This window comes from Martes martes (genome assembly GCF_963455335.1).
Source record: "Martes martes genome assembly, chromosome: 15".
Lineage (NCBI taxonomy): Eukaryota > Metazoa > Chordata > Mammalia > Carnivora > Mustelidae > Martes > Martes martes.
Window position 1 is genome coordinate 51,170,516 of NC_137903.1, and position 23,485 is coordinate 51,194,000.

At 47.8% G+C, this 23,485-nt stretch overlaps 1 protein-coding gene across 3 annotated transcripts in view; it reads right to left on the bottom strand.

Annotated features, from left to right (window-relative positions):
• The window catches only part of CACNA1E (calcium voltage-gated channel subunit alpha1 E), a gene marked incomplete at both ends in the record, with an annotated part of 378,613 nt that overhangs the window by 281,177 nt on the left and 73,951 nt on the right, over nt 1–23,485 (bottom strand). For all 3 annotated transcript variants that reach the window (XM_080824813.1, XM_080824815.1, XM_080824814.1), the window contains one exon: nt 268–363. In XM_080824813.1, the coding sequence (XP_080680939.1) occupies nt 268–363 (96 nt within the window). The remainder of the gene's footprint in view (nt 1–267; nt 364–23,485) is intronic.

Below are 23,485 nucleotides of genomic sequence, written 5' to 3' on the forward strand. Positions count from 1 at the left end.
CTTCTTGTCTGGCTACCACACAGTGTATCCACAAGTGTTTGTGATGCCCTCAGGACTCCCGGGAGCGGGAGTTAGAAAGGTCAGTACTCTCGTCCTTCTGCCTCCCAGTGGGGTTTGTCACCAGCGTTCCCTCAGCAAAGAACAAACTCCTCGCCGATCTATAGGGAAGGGAATGGGGGAGGGGGCCGGGTGAGGGAGCAAAGGAGAAGGGAACCACCGGGGAAGAGAAGGGACCAGGGGAAAGATGAGAAGGAAGGAGGCACATACCAGTCTGCGGGACATCGGGGTCTTGTCATCCTCGGGAAGATGCTGTTCCAGGGCCAAGACAATGCAGTTGGCAATGATGGTGGCCAAAATCATGTACTCAAACGGCGTAGGAAAGATGAAGTTAAGGAACAGATTCACCCAGGAGAGAGGGATGCAGCCTCCATGATGGCTGTGCACAGAAATACACAAACTCCATCAAACCCCGTGGGACGTGTGCACGGTCTGTGCCATCTCCATTAGCAAGCAGGCGGCCGGGCAGCGGAGGGCCCTTTGCGTGGGAAACTACAACCATTTCTGATTGGGCTCTAAACCCCGAGCACCTTCTCCAACAGAAGGAGAAATGCAGCCAACAAATAATATAGTTAGACATCTGGCCGACACTCCAGCTACTGACGGGATTCAAAGGCACAGCAGGGATTAAGCAGGGCTGAAAACGGAAACGGGAAGAAGGAAGAGACAGGGATGCTGGGCAGGCTCCCGCTCGTCCCCGCTCCCGCCGCGGCGCTGGACGACGATGCTTCAGCAAGGACCCAGCCGCAGCTGTTGGGGGCTGCCTCTGGGAATCACCTCTGGGGCTTCCTCCTCTAGAACCTCTGTTCAACGGAGTCGAAGAGCCTTTGGAGAAAAGAACCGTTCTCTCCATTGGAGCTCTCTTCTGTCTCAATACCCAATTCAGAAAAAAATTTAATGCAGTCAGGAGAAGCTTGCCTTGACCCACCCTATTTCTCCCAAGCTTCTACACAGATAGCAAACAGGGACGCATCGCGAGTCTGGGTCCAGGACAGCAAAGTTAGGGCATCTAAGAACCAAACTACAAGCGAATGGATAGTGAATTCAGGCTTTTTTCTGTTGCATTTCTCTGCAGACCGATGAGGGGGCTCCCTGAGCCTTTCTGAACAGCAGGACTATGATTCAAGTGCCTGCATCCGGGCTCCTGGGTGCACCACGAGCCCAGGAGGAGTTGGACGGGGCACTGTTCCCAGAGAGAGAGGGAATCACCAGTTTCCAGAGGCAAGTCACTCTGCGTGCTGGATTTCATTCCGTGACTATTGTTGTGACAAACACAAGTGAGCTGTCAGCACAGGTCTTGCCAAGCAACCTATGCTCTGGCAAATTCTGGCATCCGGGATGGAGAAAAGAGTCGATCTGGCCAAGTGGAGGGAAGGCAAGGGACCATCCCCCTTGTCCCCCCACCACCTTCCAGGCCTGCTATGTAGCATGTAGGGCCTAGAGCTTTCCCTAGGGAGGGCAGATCATAATCAGGCCCCTGATGCTTCCCCATCCCAGTGCCCATCAGTGGCCAGTGGGCATTCAGGGCATCTGTGGGGAAGGGCCAGGCACAGAGCTCCTCCCTGCAGAGGTGACATGGGAAGGAGATGCAAGGTGCCCGCCGCTGCTCAGGCCCCCGTGCTGGAACGGAGGCTGCCGTGGGTGAAGCAGAAGGCTGTATCTGAGCTTCGAGACCTCTCCACTGGCTCTCAGCAGTGCCCAGGGCTGTCTCCTCCCCGCCACCAGGCACCCGAGTCACCACCCACTCTCCCTCCCGAACAGCCCCAGCGTTCACCCAGGACCCACAATCTAGGGACGGCTCTGCTGGCTTCAGCTGCTCTGGGGCCCGGCCACCAGACCCGAAGACTGGGTGGGCTCCACGGTCTTCAGAGCCAGCCCCCTGCCTCCACACCCCACGGTGCCTATTTCCACCCCCCCCCCCGCCCCGCCCAGTCAGAGGAGAATCTACCCACACACCCAGCCATTCCTCTTCCCGCGGTCTCTCTCGTACCGAACTCGGTCCCTGAGAGCTAAACCTGCCGGCGGACATGCTCCACAGATGCCATGTTTCTTGGGACAAGCCCCGCCCCCCTCCACAACACACCCAGGGCGACCAGCACCCACTGATCACAGGGGGCCTTCTCTTCCCTCCCATCACGGGCTCTGACCCAGAGCTCTGATCAAGCATAGAGGGACCAGGGACCACAGCAGGACCCGGCGCCCCATAAACCTTCTGAAAAGGCTAGCTGGTCCTGGGCCAGGTTCAGAGACCCAGAATCCCCCAGACCCCAATGGTAACACGAAGATGGGAGCAAGGCAGAAGTGGTGGCCCAGGCATGCAGGCCTTTTCCTGACCACATGCCGACTAGCCGCTGACAAAGGTCAAGAGAAGAGGAGGGCATCTAGGCCAGTGTTCCTACAATGCTGGCCACGGGATACACGGGAGGCTAGTGCTATAGGAATCTGCAATCAAATCAATGAGGGAAAGCCAGAACTCAGGAGAGTGAGCAGGCTTCCCCCCAGCAGGACTTCTTGGAAGCTTTGGGACTGTTGTCAACAGTGTCCACCGCCTCCCCCAAAGGCAGTGGGAATGGTATAGAGTATTCCTTTTTTTTTTTTAAAGAATTTTTACTTATTTGTGGGAGAGAGAGAGAGCGATCATGAGAGTGGGGTGAGGGGAAGAGGGAGAAGCAGACTCCCCACTGAGCAGGGAGCCGGAGGTGGGACTCGATCCTATGACCCTGGGATCATGACCTGAGCTGAAGGCAGTCACTTAACCGATTGAGCCCCCCAGGCGCCCCGGTATGCAGCATTCCTTAACTTGCTTCACCACATCATCCTTTTATCAGAACACCTCTCCTGGGAATGGCATCAGAGAAAGTATTTGGGAAGCTCTGGTCCAAAGGGCAGATGTCACCCCTGGTCGCCAGGTGGGGGGAGGAGGAGGGCTGCTCTGGCAGGAGGGAAGCTGGTGTCCCTCCCACCTCCTGCCTCATCCTTAGTCGAAGCGGAACCATTTACAAGGTGTGGGCTCAGCTGCCCTTGGCCCTGGCTGGCAGGGCCCCGAGCAAGTTCAGAGAAGCTGCTCAGCAGGTCCAAGGAGCCCAGCAGGTGACCTGGGAAGCAGGACTGGGGAGTGGCAGACCTCATGGGTCTGCTTGGGTTCTAGGATGGCTTTCTGAGGTTCAGGCTTCTACCCCTGAGAACTGCCAAGTGACAGCCACAGACGCCAGTTAATCTGCTTTTAGGTGCTCACTTGAAGGCATGACGGGTCATGGTGGCCATATGCCGCCCCGGGCTCTCTACCCCACAACACCTCCTGGGACTGTGGCAGCCCCTCGGCGGACCCCACTCCCTGCTCCCACGTCCGCACCTGCATTTCCCCAGCCAGATCACCGAAGCATACAGCTCCCTGCGAGGACCTGTCAGCTCACCTACTCGAGAACACGCAAGTGCAGATACCTGAGGCTTCTCTGTGACCACCAGGCTAGCTTTGGGAGGGTGTAGCCATCACCACCACCGGCTGCTCAGAGCAGGAGCAAGGCTCTTGGCCCCAGGTGCTAATGACCCAAACTTCCTGTGACTAACGGGTATCTGGATGGCTGAGAATTCATGAGGTCTCAGGGAACGGCAGTGCCTAAAGTCCTAGAAGATTCCATCGAAAAGTGAGGGTTTGGTAATTCACAGGTTCTGAGAAGACCCCATTACCACGCCCTCCCCCACCCAGACCCTCTGCCTACATTCTGACGTCTAAGGACCCAAGCAGAGCAACAATCCTCTGGCTTGAAGTGTGGAAAGCGGTTAAATGCACATATCCTGGGGACGGTTGTCCCTTTAGACCTTACGGCTCATCTCAACCTCAGGATGAACTCAGGTTTGGGGCAATTAAGAACCTGAGGTGAGGTTCTGCTGCAGAAGCAGAGGTGAGACCATGGGCATCCCATGCCTCTGTGCACGAGGTGACAGAAAGGACGGTGACCGGGTAATCTCGGCAGAGAGCAACCGGTTCCGTCTGGGGCCCAGCCACTCTCCCTTCCAGCCCTTTCCGCCCCCTCTCACCCCCTTCCCTTTCTGAAGAAAGCAGGAAGAACGGGCACATATGTGCCGGTGCTCCAGCCTCCACCTGCAATGGGCTTTCTCCTCTTTTCTAGTCCTGTGTTCAGAACATGCTAGAATTAACCACCTCGTCCGGGAAGGTCTCTCCCTGTGCCCCATAGCTCTTTCTATTGTACAATTTTATCACCTCTCCTCACATTTGTCTCCCCAAGAAATTACAGCTTGAAAGCAAGGACACGTTCTTGTTCATCTCTCCAATGGCAGTGCTTACAGAGCCCCTGGTACACAGCAGGAGCCGACTCAATGCTCAACGCAGGCATGAATGAATGGGAAGCACCCCTGGGAGCAGCAGCACGACATTCACTCACGCTGGCTCAGGCCCGGGCTCCTGCTCACCCCCACCCTTGGGAGCTGACTCAGAGGCGCCACTCCCGTTTCTTCTCATCTACCCTCATAACTTCAAGCCAAATAAGCTTGGCTCTAAGGCTTATGGCTCTGCTCTATCTCCCAAGGCAAGAGCCTGGACTGCAAATAATGGCCCACAGGCCAAGGGAACGCACCTCAGGCTTGACAAAGATGTGACCTGGAAAGGTCAAGGAAGCGCCATGTTGCCAAGACCTCAAAGAACAAGGCCCTTCATGAGACAGTCATGGAAAACTGTCCAGGGCTCTGAGGCCTTCAGCCCAGGAATTCAGTGGCTCCCATCACACTCCATGGACCCCAGATGCATTCTGGAGAACCGTATCTCTCCCAGGTATCCAGACTGTAGTCAGAGATCTTAAATAAATGGAGACAGCAGGGCAGTGAGATGTGGGAGCCTGAGGGCACGAGTGTTGCCTGTCTTACCTCCAGACCCCTTGTGTCCATCGCATGGTAGGCACCCAACGATTGTCTTCTAATTAATTAATGAATCGATCAATTGGTAAATGAATTGCATGGAAAAGCCAGAGTCAGAGGCATCCTTGCAAAGGTATCTTCCACCTTCTCCACACTGTGTACCCACTTGAACTTTTCATACTCTAGTCTGTGTATACACATTAGCTATTCAAAAATAGAAACCAGCATGCAGAGAGGATCCCTTCAATGTAAAAAGGATTTTTTAAAAAGGAGCAAAGGAAAAAAAAAATCTGTCACACTAGAAGGATAATGAGTTTTCTTGGGGTAGTAGGGTTATTTTCACTTTCTTCTCTACCCCTTTACGCATTGTCTTGAGTGTTATAATGAGTATGCATTAGTTTATAATTATAAAATCAATTAAAGCTATATGTATTTTGAAAAAACACAAGCCAACACAATAAAACCATCCCAACCTGAGGGTCATGGAAATCAGTACAAGGTTTCTGAGAGGATCTAAGGCGGGATAATAAAAGGGACAGGACCCAAGGAGGAAATGGCAGTGAAAGTGCTTTGAAACCCCCCAAGATGCCTCCGCTCCCGTATGTGTCTCACTATCTGTTCACCAGGGGCCTCATTTCATCCACTTTCCTGGCAATCTCCCCAAACACCCCTTCACTCCACTCTCCCTCTGAGCCCGTTAATGAGGACCTCTGTCGTTCCATCTCTCCCCCTCCTGTCTGGCAGCTTCAAGACAATCATTAGGGAAATGACAAAAATAGGTTCGCTTATTGATTTATCTCCTTTACCCGATGCTCCTTCCTTCCAACGGTTGACTTGTTTCCTTAGCAACACAGCTAATTTGAGCAGCACTACTTGGCCTGCACACCTGCCATTTGTTCATTTCCTTCCTGAGGCGCAGAAAGCCAGGGCGAGGAACAGGGCTGCCCTATAGGCCACAGTTGTGGTGCTGGCTCTGCTTGTCACCGGGGCCCTGGAGACCCGGCCTGGGACAAGGGCCCTCCCTTGGCCCAGACCACCAGAGCCTCACCTGCCAACACCTCTCAGGGCAGGTCTATAGGCACAGGACCGGGAGAGACTTAGGACTCTAGCAGCACACCTGGGAGCTCCAGGGGAAACCTGCATCTACCACCCCCGGGATGCTGATCATAGATCCCCTCGGCTCTCGGCTGTGTGCTCTCAGAGCTGCGACATCAGAGCTCACTAAGGAGACTAAATGTACTCAGAGAGGCTGAGAGGCCACAAGGGACAGAATGCTGTGCTCTCTCCCTGACTCCAGGCCCTAATGGTGAATGCGCTTTTGTGGGGAGCAGCCTGTGGCCACTTATGCACTTCCTCAAAACTCCTGGGGGAGTCAAGAGTAGCCCCGGAGTCTCAGGGAAAGCTTGTCCCAGTCTCCTTTACCCATTTCCACCCCTCACCCCCACAGTCCAGAACGCTCTCCCTGCAAGATCTGTCTCCCTTCCCTCCTTTCCATCCCAACTGCCTATTTTCGGAGGTCTAATTCTAAGAGACGAAAGAGGCCTCAGAAGACGGCCTGGGCCATTCTAACAAGTGGGATGTTAACTCAAAGACAGTCAGAGGGAAGGGGCCCTGACTAATCTGTGATTCCCTCGAGCACTACACCAGAGAGACATTTTAAATATGAATGATAATGAAATACAGCTATACAGCCCTCCAAGTCTTTCAGACTACTTTTTTTTTTCTATGAAAAGAACCAGAATCTTCCTGGAAACCTGCAATGCAATGGAGAAATACAGATTGGTAACGGGAAACCAGAGCCAGGGTTCCCACTGCAAAATCAGCCCCAATGTGGCGCTCAAGGCAGGGGAAAGCACCGCCATCCATTCCCGCAGAACCAAACACCAAATACAGAAGAATCGAAGTCTAAAACGACCCATGAATATAAAGTCCTTTGAAAACCAGTAAGGTGCTACACAAATGCACAGTCATTTTTATTACCCTACTAAATCACTCTTTAAGTATCTACTGTGACTCTAAGCTTTGGGATAAGCAACAGTTCGAGCTCATAGCCTCCAGGAGCGGGCTGGCGGGCTGCAGCCGGGAGCTGACACTGAAAAGACCCACCACAATAAAGGATATGAAAAAAAAATTATGGTAATGGGCCTCCGGGAAGAGAGCAAAGACATTTGGCCCCAAACCTCCTGGGAATACAGAAAGCACATCCAAACACCAGTCCCCAGAGGAGGATTTATGAAGCTGATGGCTCTGATGCAGTCTCTCCCAGCGATTAGAGGGGGCATTAATCACAGCCAAGGCCAGGGCTAAGAACAGGAGGGATTGAACCATCACAGAAGTCCGGCTCCGGCTCCCACAGACCCTGATGGAAATGCAGTGAGATCATGCTGGTGACATCACATCCCCCTCGCCTGGGCTGCTGAGAACCATACATCTGTCCTGGAGGGACCAGGAACACCGACGAGACAGACCTTGTGCCTCAAACCCAGACAGAAGAGCTGCCTCCTGGCGTGTCCACACAGGCCAAGTGTGCAGGCCTTCAACCCTTCAGACTGGAAAGAAAATTAATCCCCACCCTGGTAAAACATGGCCTGGGGCCAGCTCTCCTTCCTGGAAAGGTGCCTCGATTTTTGCCCAGATCATGGTATGAAGTGAGAGCAAGTATGCGGTAAAAATGGAAATCCAAGGGAGTCCCCTAACGCCTCCTGGCCTGCCTTCTCTGCCTCACCTCAACCAGCCCGGGGGGAAGGCCAGGTTAAGAGCCAAACTGAGGCCCAAGGACCCTGGCTCAGAGGCTAACGGGCTCCTGCATGGGATCCTCCTGCATTCATCGCACTGGCTCCTGTGGCTGACGCAGAAGGACAGTGCAGCCCAAAGACCGATCCAGAAAGGGGAGCAGACGGAAGGACTGCATTCCTCGGGGTTCTGAGGGACTACAGATGAATCTTTCCATTTCCTGAAAAAAAACCTCTAAGCTTATCAACGCACGAACCACCCTCCACTCTGGAGCAAGTCACACCCTCAATTCCATTCCCTTCTCTGGTCTCAGCTCCTCAATGTTAGATTTCCGGCCTCCGGCCTGGGCTGATCAACAGAGGGGCGGCCCGCACATGGGCACCGCAGGGCGGGAGGGCTCCTCGCCTGTGCTTCTCCATGCGACAGTGAGCAGTGCCATGGGGGCAAATCTGGAAATTCGCACAGCATCTCCTCCTCCCTTCCTGCTCCCCTGATGGGAGAAATGCAGTTAACGAGCAGAAGAATGCCAAGAAGGCTCTCCAGACCTCATGATGTCCCACTTCACTAGCTCATCACTCTCCTCATCGCATTTTTTCTCGCCACCCAACTTCGTTTAAAAAAAAAAAAAAATCAGATTGAAAAGCCAAACCCCTTTTCTTTTTTTAAAACAAAACAAAACAAAAATGGATCACGTGACTTCCAGCCTTAACATCAGTTTTTTAACTTTGGTTTCCATGGTGGTGGGATGCAACCTACCATCACCATGACAACAGCTGCTTCGGTTCAAATTCACCATCTGACAGGCAGTCCTGAACACACACGCACACCTCTCCCGTTCTCTCTCTCTTGCTCTCTGTCAAGGAGACGGAAATGCCATTACACCTACTCCTAAACACTTAAATCCTAATGAATGAAAGACAAAGAAAGCAATATTGAGAACACAGCAAAGAGGCAGAGAGACCCCCCCCCCCACAACCGGTCCCTAAAAGGCTCTCTCTTGCAGCCACAGTCCCACTGCTCTCCTAGGGAGGTCAATGGACTCAGTTCCTCAACAAAAAAAGGTCCCAAGCATCACCCTTTTAATATTGGCTGTGAAGGAAGCCATATTCAACCCTCCATTGCTTTTTGACCAAAAACTCTCATCTGACTCCCATATCCCTGGCCCTATATAAAATGACTAAAAGGAAGTTCACGGTACTGCTAATTTGGTTAACTCACCCTGAGCTGAGCCCCAGTTCCAAGAGAATGGGGAGTGACAGTTCTGAGGAATGAAGACAGCTTTCCTCCTTCTTTTGCCTCAGTGTCAGTCAGGTGGATATGTCTTAACAGATTCACTTGCTATGTGTTTGACTAAATCCTGGACTCAAAATGCTGTCATTCAACACCCAGTTTTGGTGATCAGGGGACAGACGATTGAACACTACAGAAAAGGGAAGAAAGGAACAGGGAATATTAAAAGGCTCTGGAAGAAAACAAAACAGCAGCAGGAAAATTACCTGTTTCAGAAACCAGGATTGGTGTTTTGATGATACTCTGACAAATTTGAGCCCGTCAAGAGTGCTGGCAACGATGTACATCCCAGGGGGAGAAGAATGGGGGCTGCAACCAGCAACCACACCCCAAACTATCCCCTAACTTCACATCCACCCCTGATTCGTGGGGTGACAGACAGTAGCTGAATGTACAAGGAAAATGAAAAGCCTTTAGTGAAAGAATCCACAGATCATCTGTGAGAGAATTTTGGTTTTCCTCTGAAAACCCAGAATCTATACCCTAGTGTTCAAAGACACCCACTGAGCCTGCAAACCACTAGAGAAAATGTTAAAGGCACTGAGGATACACAGCTAGGGGAAGGGAAGGTTGGAGAGAGACATCATTATTGTTTTCAAATATCAGAAGGACTAGCTTATGATGGGGGCTTAGACATTGTCTACGTTATTCTGGAGGCTAAGACCAAGACCAAAGACCAAAGACCACCCAAAGGTAGATCAGAGAAAATACAGAGAAGCAGCTTCAGTCTTCCCTAAGTGAATGGATGACTTCGTTAAGCAGTAAAGTGAATGTTGTACCAACAAATGTTTAACGACCAGTCTCTCTAAAGGATGAAAAGCCCTGGTGTATAGCATTTGCCAATTTCTGGAGTATAAATACTCTTTCCATAACTAATTTCTAGATCCCAGTTTGACATCAATGCACGTGAAGTTACAAAGATACACACAAGGAGTACTCAAGAGCTGGGACTGGCCAGTTCCCATCCATCACTTACTGTAAGTCAAGAATATCGAGGCAGAGATTCCTGTATTTGATGGTAGTTGAGCTGGATCAACCCTTGGTGCTAACAAGGGGTTAAGAAATGGATAGGAAGCAAGGTCAATGAGTCTCCAGTCACTTGCTCAAGGGCCTCCTGGGTCAGCATGACTCACTGTGGTCCTCGGCCTCAAGTTGCCCACTTAGCCAGACCTGTGTTCATGAAGTCTGGAGCATCACCCTTATCGCAGAAGGCAGTACCTGTGCAGCTGGATGTGGGCCAGAAGCAGCACGGCTGAATGGTGCGCCACTGCCATGAATCACAACAATTAATTAATCACCCATTATCTCAGGCTGAAGTCTGGGGTACCCACGGGTTCCCGCTATCTCACCATGGCCTGCAAAATAACTGAAAGGAACCAGCCAACACACACAATGAAAGCACAATCCCGAAAGACAGAAAGACATCCGGTAAGAGGCTCATGTCTCATTCTAGAAGATCAGAGGATCTCAGCCTTGGCTGCACCCAGAATGACCTGGGAACCTTTCCAAAATTAAGGATATGGGTGTCCTATCTCTAGAAATTCTGATTTGTCTCAGGTGCCATCTGGGGATGAGCATGTCTAGAAGCTCCCACACTGATTCCAGTGAGCAGTAAAGAACACTGCTGTAAACACAGCACAGCAGTAAAGAACACTGCTGCTGGTGCTGGAGGCCATGAAACCTAGTGGTATCCTCAACTCAGGGAGATAACAACAGGAGAAACTAGACTCTGAGGAGCACCAAGGTAAGAACCAGAAGATGCCTTATAGTTCTGTTAACTGTTCCAATACATCCCTTGAGGTGCAAGGAGACTGTTCCAGAGCCAGGACTAGAAACCTCTGTGGATTTAGAGCCCCACCCCTGAAAAGCTTAGGAATCTGTTATCAGAACAATCAAGTAAAACTCCCTGGTTTCTTGACTTGAAATGAGGGTTCTAAAAGAAAGACATCTTTTTATTTGAGTTTACTTCCTCCATGGGCAGACTACTCAATTGTTCTCAAGAGCCCATTTCTTAAGGTAGAATCTGGATGGTTTACCTTTCCCTAAGGCCACTTACGAGTCCAGAAAACATTCTGAGATGAGTGCTTGCCAGAGCTCCCGTATGCTGAGACATGGTCTTGGTTTTATACTGGGCAGAAGCCCACTGCCTACTGAGAAGAGCACTATCAATTCATTTAGTTCTCTAACAACTCATAAAGGATTCTCTTTGGCAACATTTTTGGGAAAGCAAAACATTAACCATTGTTCGGAATCACTATTTCTCATTCTCGTTGGATCAGTGCTAGCTGGCTTCTCTTGAATTAACCTTCTCTTATCCATTCTTACTCCTTACTTAATTAAGTCCTTTCTTATTCATCATAATCCCTATTTCCAGTCTCCTATGCCCCAACCCAAGACAACACTAAAACACATACTTACTAATAAAAGGGTAAGAAGTCCTCAGAAAAGGACAAAGGAGCTAGAAAGAAGATGACTGAGCAGAGAAAGGGTACTGAGGAAACAAAGGAGGAAATGTGATCAAAGGATCCCTGGGTTTAAGGGTCAGGAACCCTGAGTTCTAGCCCCCTGCCAAGAGTTTCTCTTAGGTCACTGTTACTCCGATAAACTATGACTCTGTGGTGGTAATAGGCAATATGATAGGAAAAGAGTGAAGGATAAAGGAGAAGCATCCATTACTACAATTGGGGGAAGCCATTTTGATGATGTCACTAATGAGGACATCCAACAATGACATCCAAAATGGAAATCCTGGCACGCCTAGGAATACCTTGAAAGTGTCCAAAGTCAATGGAAACGTTTCTTAATTTTCAAGAACAGGAGCTCCATGACAAGCTGCGTTGGCCTAAGACTTCGCTAAAAGATAGTTAATAAAACGTTAGAATCCTCATAATGGTGGCCCGGGGGTGAACCTAAAGCTGCTTTTCTATAAACCTACACTCTGTATAAGAGTCTGAGAGTCTTTCCCACGGCCTCCCTGTCCCCACCAACTCCCATTTCCTTTAAAATCTGCAAAGGCAGAAGCATTCAGTAAGATGAAAGTTCAAGAAAGAGTTGTGAAAGTTGACTGCTTCACACAGTAACTTACAACTGTGGGCATCCCGGAAAAGAGGAGATTTCTTTGAGGGCTAGGAGAAAGAAAACGGACTTTACATGCTAATATTGAAAGGAGAGGAAGAACTGGGATTTCCCAAAGGTCCTATACAGAGCGATGAAGAAGTATGGCAGTGGAGTTTCTGGTGAAGGGAAAACAAAACAGCACAACGCCCTAATTCCAACAGAAGCTTGCATTCCAATGACACAGGGCAAGATGTCTCAGATCCATTTAATGATGACCATGATGATAGGTAAGAGATCTTTCTTCGGTCTTCTCCCATCTACTGATGCTTTACTCTTCCGTGGGTTTAGCTTCACACCCAGTGGGTGCAACAGATACAGGCAAGCCGTTCACACTCATCCAAAAAAGATGCTCTGTTAGGGAAGAGTGCCTGCCAGTCTCTGGTCTGACCTGAAGCAGTGTGCTACAATGGAAAGAGAGCAGTCCATGGAACCAGTGAGATCACATCTACCTGCGACCTTGGGCTGATCATCTGTAACATGAGAACAACATTCTCTTCACAGGGAACTAAATGACAGATGTCCCTACAACACGCACAGAGTGTCACACAACAGGCATTTATTAAAGGCATAGTGAGGAATGGATGACACTCTAGGCCTGGATCATGGTCCCATGGAATGTCAGTAAAATTATTTGACAAAAATACATGACAGTAAGAGAAAACGAAAGGGTAAGTGTTAGGACTGTGCAGGATTGTTCTGAACCCAGCCTGTTTCACAGTAGAAGTGTGGATCGCTGTTGGGACAGCTCTCATTTTCCGCAATCTATTCCTTTGCTTTGCTGTCTTGAGCCTGTCTACTGATATTTGTAACAGAAATGAGCTCAGGCTTTTTGAGCCTTTGCCTTCAGGGGTGGGCATCTGTTACTCCCTAATCATCACCAGGGTAAGAGGTTACCCAGAAAATATGTAACAGCCTCATCTTGGGTGGGGGGGAGGGGGTAATTGTGATCCCCAAAATAAATAAATATAGACATACATAACTCTCTCTGAGAAGGGAGTGTTATTTTGCCAAAAGGCTCCGATCCTCTGAATTCACATGGGCCCATATTCCCGGGACCTGCCCCTGCCTTGTGTTACCACATCCGCCCACCCAGCCCACCTCCAGACAAGCCCACGCCCTTCAACTGCTCCTCATATCAACAGATCAGGAGAACACATGCATCCTTGAACATCCATATGGCTCAGTAATTTCATCAACACAAATTCCCATGCAAATACAATCCAAAGTTAGCAGAAAGAAGAGGCAAATCCTTTAACATTTTTAAAATTTCTTTTAAACCCTCCACCTGGTTTGCGGAAGCCAAGTGGTACATCCGAGTTCTCCATCCACATCCACACCAGAATCCAGTGCCCTCAGGGAAAATGTCCTCCAGGATCCTGGTCAGGGGACCTTTGTCAAGCTCATTTAGGCAAACGTGCAAGGGAAGCCATAGAGGTTCCCCCTCTCCCTACATCCCTCTAACCCTTTCAGAAGCTTCTTCCACAGTCAATGGAGTCCAATCCCGACTCCCTTCTCTGACAGAACAGAGATGCAGACCCAGAATACTTAGAAACCTAAACAGGTAAGGAGTAATTCACCAGTAATTCACTAGAAGGCCAACAACCCCTGAGAAGATCTGCTCGGAGGCCATGCTTGGACTCTAGGACAGATCCTTCCCCGTGTCATCAGTCAAGCCATCTGAAACCTGTGGCTACCGTTTTTGTACAAACAAAACCAAAATCTTCTGTGTTTGTGTAAGCCGGAGGGTTCTGAATATCTAATCCGCTTTTATGAAAAGCTTGCTGGGAAAATTCCGCCTCTTACTGCTCCTGAAGATATCTTTTCTGGGTTATAAATCCAGATGTGTCCTTAGGGATAGTATCAGTGTAAAATCGGTATTAGAAACACACAAAGAAAGATAGGTTTTGATGTAGATATTTTAAAAACTTATCTTAAAAAAAAGTAAACTCAGTAACTTTGAGACGGGGAAAAAAAGGCTCCTGGGAAGACCAGACAAGAGCCCCTGCTCTGAGCCAGGCTTCCAGCTCTCTCTTGTTGTGTAAGTGGGCAAGTGAGTTAACCTCTCCACACCTTAATCCCCCAACTGTGGGGTGTGGGATAGAGAATGCGTGTCTCTGTAGAACTGCTACAATAAATCAATGCAATGATCTGTGGGATAAATTTAGCACAGTAATCTGGTACCTCATAAATACTCAATTAATATTAGCTCTACCCACATTAATGCTAGTACTAACTTCTATCGTGTTTACAAAGGGCTCTCATACCCATGAGTCTTGCAAGCTGGGCAAGTAGAGAACGTGATTTCCCCCTCACACCTGAAATCCCTGAGGCTCACAGAGGTTGCAAAAGTGACTCGAGGTCACCTGAATGTTACACGCAGCTGTGCTCAGCCTAAAACCCGACAAGAGTCAGAAGAAAGGAGATGGTATTATTGGAAGGAAACTTAACTGCAGGGGTTCATTATCGATTCACCCAGTGCTAACCAGATACTAACAGCTAAGCTGCAGTCACGGCTTACTACGTGCCAAACACTGTCCTAACATTTTACATGCGCTATCCCACCTGATTTTCTCAAAAATCTTATTCCTGTTTTCATTTGATGCTTGAGGACTCTGAAACACAGCAAGGTTAAGCCGCTTCCCTGAGGCACACAGCTAGAAAATTGTGGAAATGGTACCCAGGTCTGAATCCAGAGGTCAGTTCTTAACCTTGACACTCTAATGCTTCTAAGCCAGAGACTGGTACATCCTAACAGTAAGGCGAAGCTTTCACCAGCTGGGCACCGGATTAGATGATGTCTAATATCCCTTCAATTTTGAGATTCTAGGCTTCGACACTTCTATTTTCTAGTAAAGAAATAAAATATGTCTAAGTGAGTCTCTGAAAACGATATTTAGTGTGGACTTTGGTGAAAGTAGAACACTATATCCTAGCCTAAAATAGACATGAAATAGTCATAAAAGCATGTATTGATTCAGCAAAGCATGCGACAAGAGTATCTTGTACAAAATTCTTACTGAATAAAGAAATAGAAGCTGGCTAAAGAATAGTGCAGAAAATTCAAGAAAAGCTGAATAGTCGAGCGCTGACCAATGCACCAACGACAAGCAGAAGGGAGGTCCCCAATTCTAACCATATTTGTACCAGTTACTTGAAGGAAAGTATAAAAAGCCCATGCTTATCCCGTCTGCAGAGGATGTAGAGCTCCGAGCAGAGATCTCACTTACTAAAGAGCAGAGGCTGAAGATGATGTGTAGTAGAAATCACTTAAATTCTGGAGTCAGACCACTGCGGTTCAAGTCCACTAGTGGTGACCTCGGGCAAGTGATTTAATCTTCTATAGTCTGTTTTTCTATATTTATAATCTGGATAATAGTTATCTCACTGGATGGTTGTTTTGGTTAAATTCAGAGAGTCTTGGGGGCACCTGGGTGGCTCAGTCGATTGGGCGTCCAACTCTTGATTTTGGTTCAGGTTGTGATCTCAGGGTCGGGAGACTGAGCTCAGTGTTGGTCTCTTCCCTGAGCGTGCAGCCTGCTTGGTATTCTCTCTCTCCCTCTCCCATGTCTCCCTCCTTGCTCTTGCACACGTGTGGACACTCCCTCTCTCAGATAGCTAGATAAACGCAGAATCTGAAATTTGATGAATGCTCACTGAACGTTAGTTCCCTGTCCCCACTTGTGAAGGATCTCTATAAGAAGGACCGTTGCACCAAAAGATAAAATGTACTTGAAATAAATATGAAGTCCTGAATTTAGACTCAAAAATTAAATTGAGAACGGAGTGAGAGAAAGCTAATTCTGTCACCAATTCATATAAAAGATCCGGGGTTTGTTGCTGACGGCAAGCGACCTCAAGTCAAGTCTGAAGTACAATGCCATTTCTTTAAAAAGGAAAAAACAATTTAAAAAATTGTTATAAGTTAAACAAATGTGCCAGTGTTAATAAGCACTGATCTATGTTTCTAGTAATTTAAAAACTAATAGATACTGTCCACTCCCTTCTAGGGATTTAAACCAATACTAAATCTATGCGGTAAGTGTTACATTGAAGTAATAAACCAGGTGTCCTACAGAAGTACAGAGGAGGGAGTTGGTCTTAATCTGCTCAGAGAAATCAAGGAAGTCTTCACTGAGGAAGTGACTACTAACTACAGTCTTAAAGCCGGGGGCAGGGGAGGTTGGGGGTTGGGGAGAAGACATTCCAGGCACTGGGAGCAGTGAGTGCACAGGCAGGGAGACCTAGGAGAAGCTGATGCCTTCAAACATTAGCAGCCCAGTAGAATAGCTGAAAAGAAGGTGATTACGGTTGCCCCCAGACGTAGAGTAAAGCACAGCAAGCCCTGAACACCAGGGCAGGGAAACCTTGCCCAGTTATAAAGCAAACAAATCACAGAACCCAGACAGGTACTTAGGTTTCCTGAGTCATTATCTATTCTCTCTACCCCTACTGTCCTTTATCTTAGCCACGAGCCATATGTCGCTATTTAATTTAAATTAATTAAAATGAAATGCAGCTTAAAATTTAGTACTCAGTCACGACAGCCACCTATCAAGTGCTCAAGAGCCACATGAGGCTACAGGCGACTACATCAGACGGCCCAGATAAAAACGTGTATCCATCAGCACAGAAAGTTCTGGTCTGCCGCAATAATCAGTGCCATAGGACCTTAAGTGAATGAGAAGTAAATGAAAGACTGGGTTTAAATTGCTTTATAGAACAGAAACAGGAAAAATAAAAACAATCAGGTAAAAGCTCTAAGGAAGAATATTTCAATGTCCTACACCTTAGTGACAAGAGCACCCCATCATTGGAAGCTTGATGGCCACCCATCAGGGGGATGGAGAAACAGCTCCTCTATTGACATAATGCTCTTTGGTTAGAATGTTTGTATTTTACCAGGGCAGTCTGGCTGATGCACTAGTGCAAACACATCTCCGTAGCTCTTTCACATGGAGTTTCTGTCGTACTTGCAGCTAAGGGAGATGATGCTGGATTGGGAGTCCCTATGCCTGATAGTTCAACATCCCAACATCGCAGAATGTGGGAACTTTCTAGCATAGTCAGCATTGCAATCCATGGATCCCCTGAAATTGAATGCAAATTGTATATGTATTTTTTTCAGGAAAGAAGGGTGCATAGCACCAATCCAATTTCGGTAAAATTGGTGATCCCAGTATAGAAAGCAAATAAACACTGTACTAGAGGACAAGACTGTCCCAGTCCTCCAAAAAGAATCACCTACATGTCATCAAGATGACCGCTAGGGTCATTCCCGACTATAAAGTTCCATAGTGGGACCATTTAAGACAATCACCCTGCAATTGAACAGTTCCAAGTGAAGCATCCCCTGACCTTGATCAAGGAGAAAAGAGATGGGGCAAGTATGAAAGGACATGGAAACAACCCAAGGCACTAAAGTTGGATAATTCAGTCAGGCTGGGGAAGGAAGAAGAGAATCTGTCAACCTCTTCCTGAGATGCCCATTGGAAACTCTCTTATAAATCTTGATGGCTCATTTTCAGTGACAACCTACAGACACACACGGACCCAGTCAGACGTAATACCAGCTTACAAGCTGGAGAACTTGCCCAGTGAAGCCAAAGTTTGCTGAGCTATCAACCCATTAAAAAAAAAAAAATATATATATATATATATATATATATATATATGACTTTGTTCTAATCACCACCTGACAGTATGATAATTGTCTAGAATTCATCTTCAGGCCCTAGAGTATTTCTAGAGCTGAAAAGGATTGATTTCTAGAACAATGCAGGGATTCTTTTGTTAACTGGTGTAGCTAGAGAAGAACACTTCGGTTAATTTAATAACAACAAAAAAAAAGTGATAAAGAGCTACTTTAAATAATCAATATGGATTATAATTTGCAAAAGCTCTGAACACAATAACGTGCCCACACCATTCAAACCATGTTGAACATGATGTAATGAATGCTTCGTTGGCGATACTCAGAAAGTGCTATGGCATTTCGTGGTGCCTGGGGGCCGTCAGAACAAATCTCAATTGTTATTACACTATAGGTCTCTGGGTGCCAATTAATAAAGCGTTCTGTATAATAAAATGCCAGATAACAATTACCATGTGCTTTTTTCACAGTTCGTATCGGGTCATACAGAAACTGGAGTGATCCCCAGCTAGATCCTGAAGGTTGTCTTTTCCAACTCTCAAATTTGCATGGTGACCCCACCAGCTATCCAGCGCCCTCACTGCCTCCTAGCAACCTCCTCTCCCTATGCTCGGGCCACCCCTGATCCTACAGGTCCAGGTCAGTGCAACACAAGGCACATAAGAGATGCTTCCGTGAGGCTTTCTGTTGACTAGTAGTAACCGCCTAATGAAATCATCTAATGAAATTGTCCCGGCTACTCACTGCGAGCCAGGGTTGCACTAGGTGCAGAAATTAATTAGGGGCGTGTCCTGTGCCAGTTCTCAGAAGAGCCTGTTTTCAGTTACACGGTGTTAATGCCATGTAGCAACTACCATATCCCGGCTCCCAAGAGCATGTGCATTTGGATGGCAAAGTCTTGAACCCTCACTACCTGAACCCAAAGATCACGGCAAGGCTTCAGGCTGAGAGATGAGCGCAGCTGGGGATGGGGGTTCTCTCCCCTGCGATTGCAAAACTGGCCTTCTCTGAAGGCACTGCTGGGCAAACAACAAAACCATGGCAAACAGTGGTTCTCAGAGGATGGCTCCGAGGCCAGCAGCATTCGCATCACCAGGGAACTTGTGACAAATGCACATTCCCAGGCCCTACTTCAGACCTACTGAATCGACCAATCTGGCAGGAAGGTCCAGAGATCTGTATTTTAATAAGCCCGTCAGTAGATTCTGAGCCCCACGAAGCTTCAGAACCCAGTGATGCAGATGAAGTGTGCAGTGCATAGGTATGACTTCAGCACAGAGAGACTAACTGAGGAATTAGCTTTGATGCTGATAGACGTCACCTTCTGGAAGGCACAGTCATTGACAAAAGAGTAGCAAAACAGTTGCCAACAGCACACAGCTGGAAATTGCCAGGACGCTGGTGAGTGACTGCTGAAAATCCATTTCATGCTTTTTGACTCTGACCAGTCCCATGAGACGATGGTGTGGAAATTGAGAAAGAGGCACCGAAAGTTTGAAACACTTCAAACAAACAGCCACGTCACAGGTGGAGAAAAGCTTGTGAGGGCTAGTTTTCCTCCCCGTCCTGGTTTGCAGAGCCTCTCCTCTGGGTCGATAAGGCACACACCATGCCTTGCCTCTCAGCCACAGAAATTGTGCTAGTGTCTGAGCCTCCGTTCTTGACATTAGTCAGAGCTTTTCTTCCTCTCCCCACAGATCTGTGACCCACCCACAACCTCTTCATACCTTCTTTAAAGGGGAGAGGATCATATAGATGCCCCACTCCTGGCTTTAGTGACAGAAGCCTTCAGAAAGCGAAGGCCTACATCTGACACAGGCTTTTCCCCTCTAGGGATGAGGGGAACAGATGAAGTACCAATGCAGCACGACCAAATCCAGCAAAAAATACAGCCCCAACAGGATGCAGAGTTGCAAGAGCAATCCAAATCAACCACCCACAGGCAGAAAGACCCCACCTGCCGTAGGCGCCACACCCGGCCTCTCCCGGAAGCCCCTCCCTGGCTGGACCACAGGAGCCTCGAGCTGAAGCCTAGCCTGGAGGCAGTCACATTCCCAGGCTCTGCCCACCCGCCTTGGGGATGAGCTCTACCGCTTTAAAAACGGGTCCTTTTTTTTTTTTTTTTTAAATATTCAAGAGGACTAAGAGTAGAACTGCTTAGTCCTACAAATTTGGAACCCAAAATACAATAAAAAAAGACACTCCTAAGAAGGACCCACTGCTCTGCCAGTGTCTTGGATAACTGACACTTTTTAGTCATTCAGCACCGTTCTCCTTAGTCTGGCCCATTTCTCCCTCTTAAGGACACACCTTCTGGCTGCCCCTTGGCTTCCAGAAATGGTGACATGGGGGCGGCTCCTCAGACTTTATATCCAAGGACCGGCCAAGGATACAGGGAATGGAAAGTGAAGTGAACGTACCTGGGCTAGGCAGTGAGCAAAAATACACCACAGACATCTTCCTAAGGTAGGACTGACACGTAAGAGACCAACCACTACAACTGGAGAAGCCAAAAAACTCAGTGCAGTACTTTCTGTCCTTAAATATGAGTGACAGTAGGAACGTGTCAGTGAGCCTCCACACAAGCCCTTTCCGGGCAGGTCCAGAACTCTTGGGAAGGGAGGTACTAGCACTGGTCACTGGTGTTTTTATCCCTCCTTGAAAGGGGCTGCTTTAAAAGCCACATCATGTTGATGACGGCAGAAGTGATGGGGAGCGGTACACGTTAATTTCAGCCGCTGCTCACCCCTTCAGTTTCCTATGTGAACGCCCACTGAAGTCTGAAAGAAACATTTACAGAAGCTTCCTTGGCTCTGCGGCTCAGCCCTTATTAGCATGAAGACCTGGGATGGCAAGAGCATTCAGAGTGACAAGGACTTGGGGACACAAATATCTTCTAGTTAAACATGTTCTCTGAATAGAGGGGAGTAGCTGCATATTTATGGGGCACCCAAATGTACCAGGACTGGGGAGGAGGCAGTCATTTAAAAAGCAGCAGGAAAAAGCATGTAACAAGAGAGCTCTCTCCCTCCCCTGCTACCTTTCTCTCGTGTCCCAGTCCCACGGCAACAAACAGCAGACATGGAGGGAAAAGGCGATCTGCGAAGCTGGTCCTCAGCAAGAGACCCTCCTTGTATCCAAGAGGAAGACAAGTCACCTTCCTTTTTCTAAAAATCCTAGGGAAAACCCACACATATAATGAATTATTCACAAAGGCTGAACCTAAAAATGAGAGAGGGAGAAATACAGAGAGATGAAAAAGGGACACAGGACTGCACAAAGAGAAATCTCTCTCCTTGAATAAAAGGGTATTCATTACGGTCATGTCCAAGTTCCCTCTTTGACGTGTGTGTGGTCACTGATAAACAAACTAAGATCAGCAGAGTGGTCTCTGGTGGCTGGCTTCCACGGCTGGGCTTTGGAGACCCGCAGCTCCCAAGGCAGATCTGCAAACAACAAAAGGGAGGCGACTGGGCTGCTGTTGGGACCCAAGGAGTCAAGGGTTTGCAGGAGTTCTGACAGCTTAGCAAATCTTGGCTCTGTTCTATTTTAACTAAGAACATGAAGATGGAAGGAAACCAGATGTTCCTATAAAGTAGGGGGAAAGCGGCAGAGTTGGAGGGGGAAGAAACCCTATGTTTTATACAGCAGCAGCTAAAAAGAGATCAGCAATTCTGGATGGAGCTAATAATTCCAAAGTCTGGATCTCTCAGAAGATCAAAAGACCTGTTCTCATTATTTCCCTCCTCCTCCTCTAATTCGTAGTGTGCTTTCCACCTATTACCGGGCAAGCAAGCGGAGGGAAGCGGAGAAATGGTGACATGCAAACCAACAGACAACACTATCACGTCCAAGATATTTTCGTCTCCATCCTTCAGTTATTTCATTTCTGTCAAACTCCTTCACTCCAGCTTGCTTTCCAGGCTGCATCCCAATTACAACTGGTCCCCACAACAAGTCAAAGCCTGGTTTCCGGAGGAAACGTTACCCACACCTCATTTCAAAGACAAAGCCAATGGACAATTTGGAGACTGTCCTGGGAGCCTCAGAAAATGAAGACCTTTCTCCAGCAGCCACAGGGCAAGTTACAGTCACTACCGGCTTCGCTGTCTGCATCTGTGCCCAGGTACACAGAAGATGCGGAGTCTTTCTGCATTATGTGATCACAGGATATAATTACAGACTTTGTCCTTGTTAGCTGCCACCCTCTGCCCTAATCAAGGCCCTCTGACTCATGATCCATTAGCTTACATCAAACCTGAAATTCTTGCCAAGATTACAGTCTACTATCCTGCAAGGTGCTGTATACTTACAAGCAACCAGAGCAGGAGAAAAGTTCATGTCAAAATGGGAGATGTGAGAACTAAAGCTTTCAGTAATCCTCACCAAAACCCTCCAAAATAAATAGGCAATTCACAATGGGAAATTCACCATAATAAAGCACATAACCTCTGACCCAGAGCCAAAGTCCTTTGAGGCTACAGTGAAATGCTCTGCAGCAAGAAATCATGGATGAATACCTACAAGTTCATTATAATGAGCTTTCAACATCTCAGTGGCTGCAAACACATTTGATCTTCCTACTTCAGACCTTGCACATTTCTGCATGAAACATGTGATCCCCTCCTGAGAAGACCCACATCATGGCGGGGGGCAGGGGGGAATCTTATGCTCCCCATCAAGGGCACGAGTCCCCAAATCAGATATCCCATTTCCTCCCCTCATTTGCTGACCTAAAAAAATGCCAACAAGTGTGGGGCATCTCACAAACCATGAGGGAGACTTTGCACGTGTCCACAGAGTAACTCAGCCTGGGCATGGAAGGGGGAGAGCTGGTAAGCTTACGGCACAGTGAACCTGTGAGGACAATCAGAGGAGCCAACTCCCTGAGGAAAAGAGAATCCTCTTGTCATTACATCTATTAGATGAGCAAGAAAGAAATAGTGGCATCATATAAAATGTAATATCACATTTTAAATCCGATTAGCATTTGCAAAAAGGTTATGGTATCCACTGCAGAAAAGAGTGCCATAAGAAAATAAAATTATCTCCCTATGCAGATGTAGCTTCCAAGAAAAATGAAACACATTCAGAGTGGGCTGTAACTTACCACCATCTTTCATGCCAAATCTGGGTTATCTTGGGCATTTCTTTCCATAGGAACTAGACTTTCCCTATTAAATAATTGGAAAAGATTGACCCTCCCGCCCACCCAAGCCAGAGGGTCCTACAAGTATAAATTAAATAATTCCCTTCCCTGAACTGATCTTTTCAGGCCAATTTGTTAAAGACCAGTATTATGCAGTATGAAGAGAAGCTAACATAGCACACACAGAAGTGCTCATTTCCCCCTAGCTCCACAGTGACTTTCTACAGCCCATAAAAGATGTATAAGCCTCAAAGACGTAGCACACAGATAATCAAAGTTCTCAAGCATGTTACATGTGCATATGTCAGTTCAAAGCAGGCGGTCTTAACCCATGTCCTGAACAATCTTCCTTTTTTTCCCAAATATCCAGCCTTAACAAACAGTAGAGAAGTACTCCCCAGACTTTAATGTCCATACTAACCACCTGGGATCTTATTAAAATGCAGATTCTGATTCAGTAAAATCTGGAGTGGGGCTCTGAATTTTTAACAGGCCCCCAGGTGATGGGGATGTTGCTCTTTGCTCTCTTTGAGAGGCAAAAACCTAGAAGACTTAGTTGACCTAGAACCAAGACCCCTACCTTCAGGCATACTGAAATTTCTGAAGGAGCCCGTTAA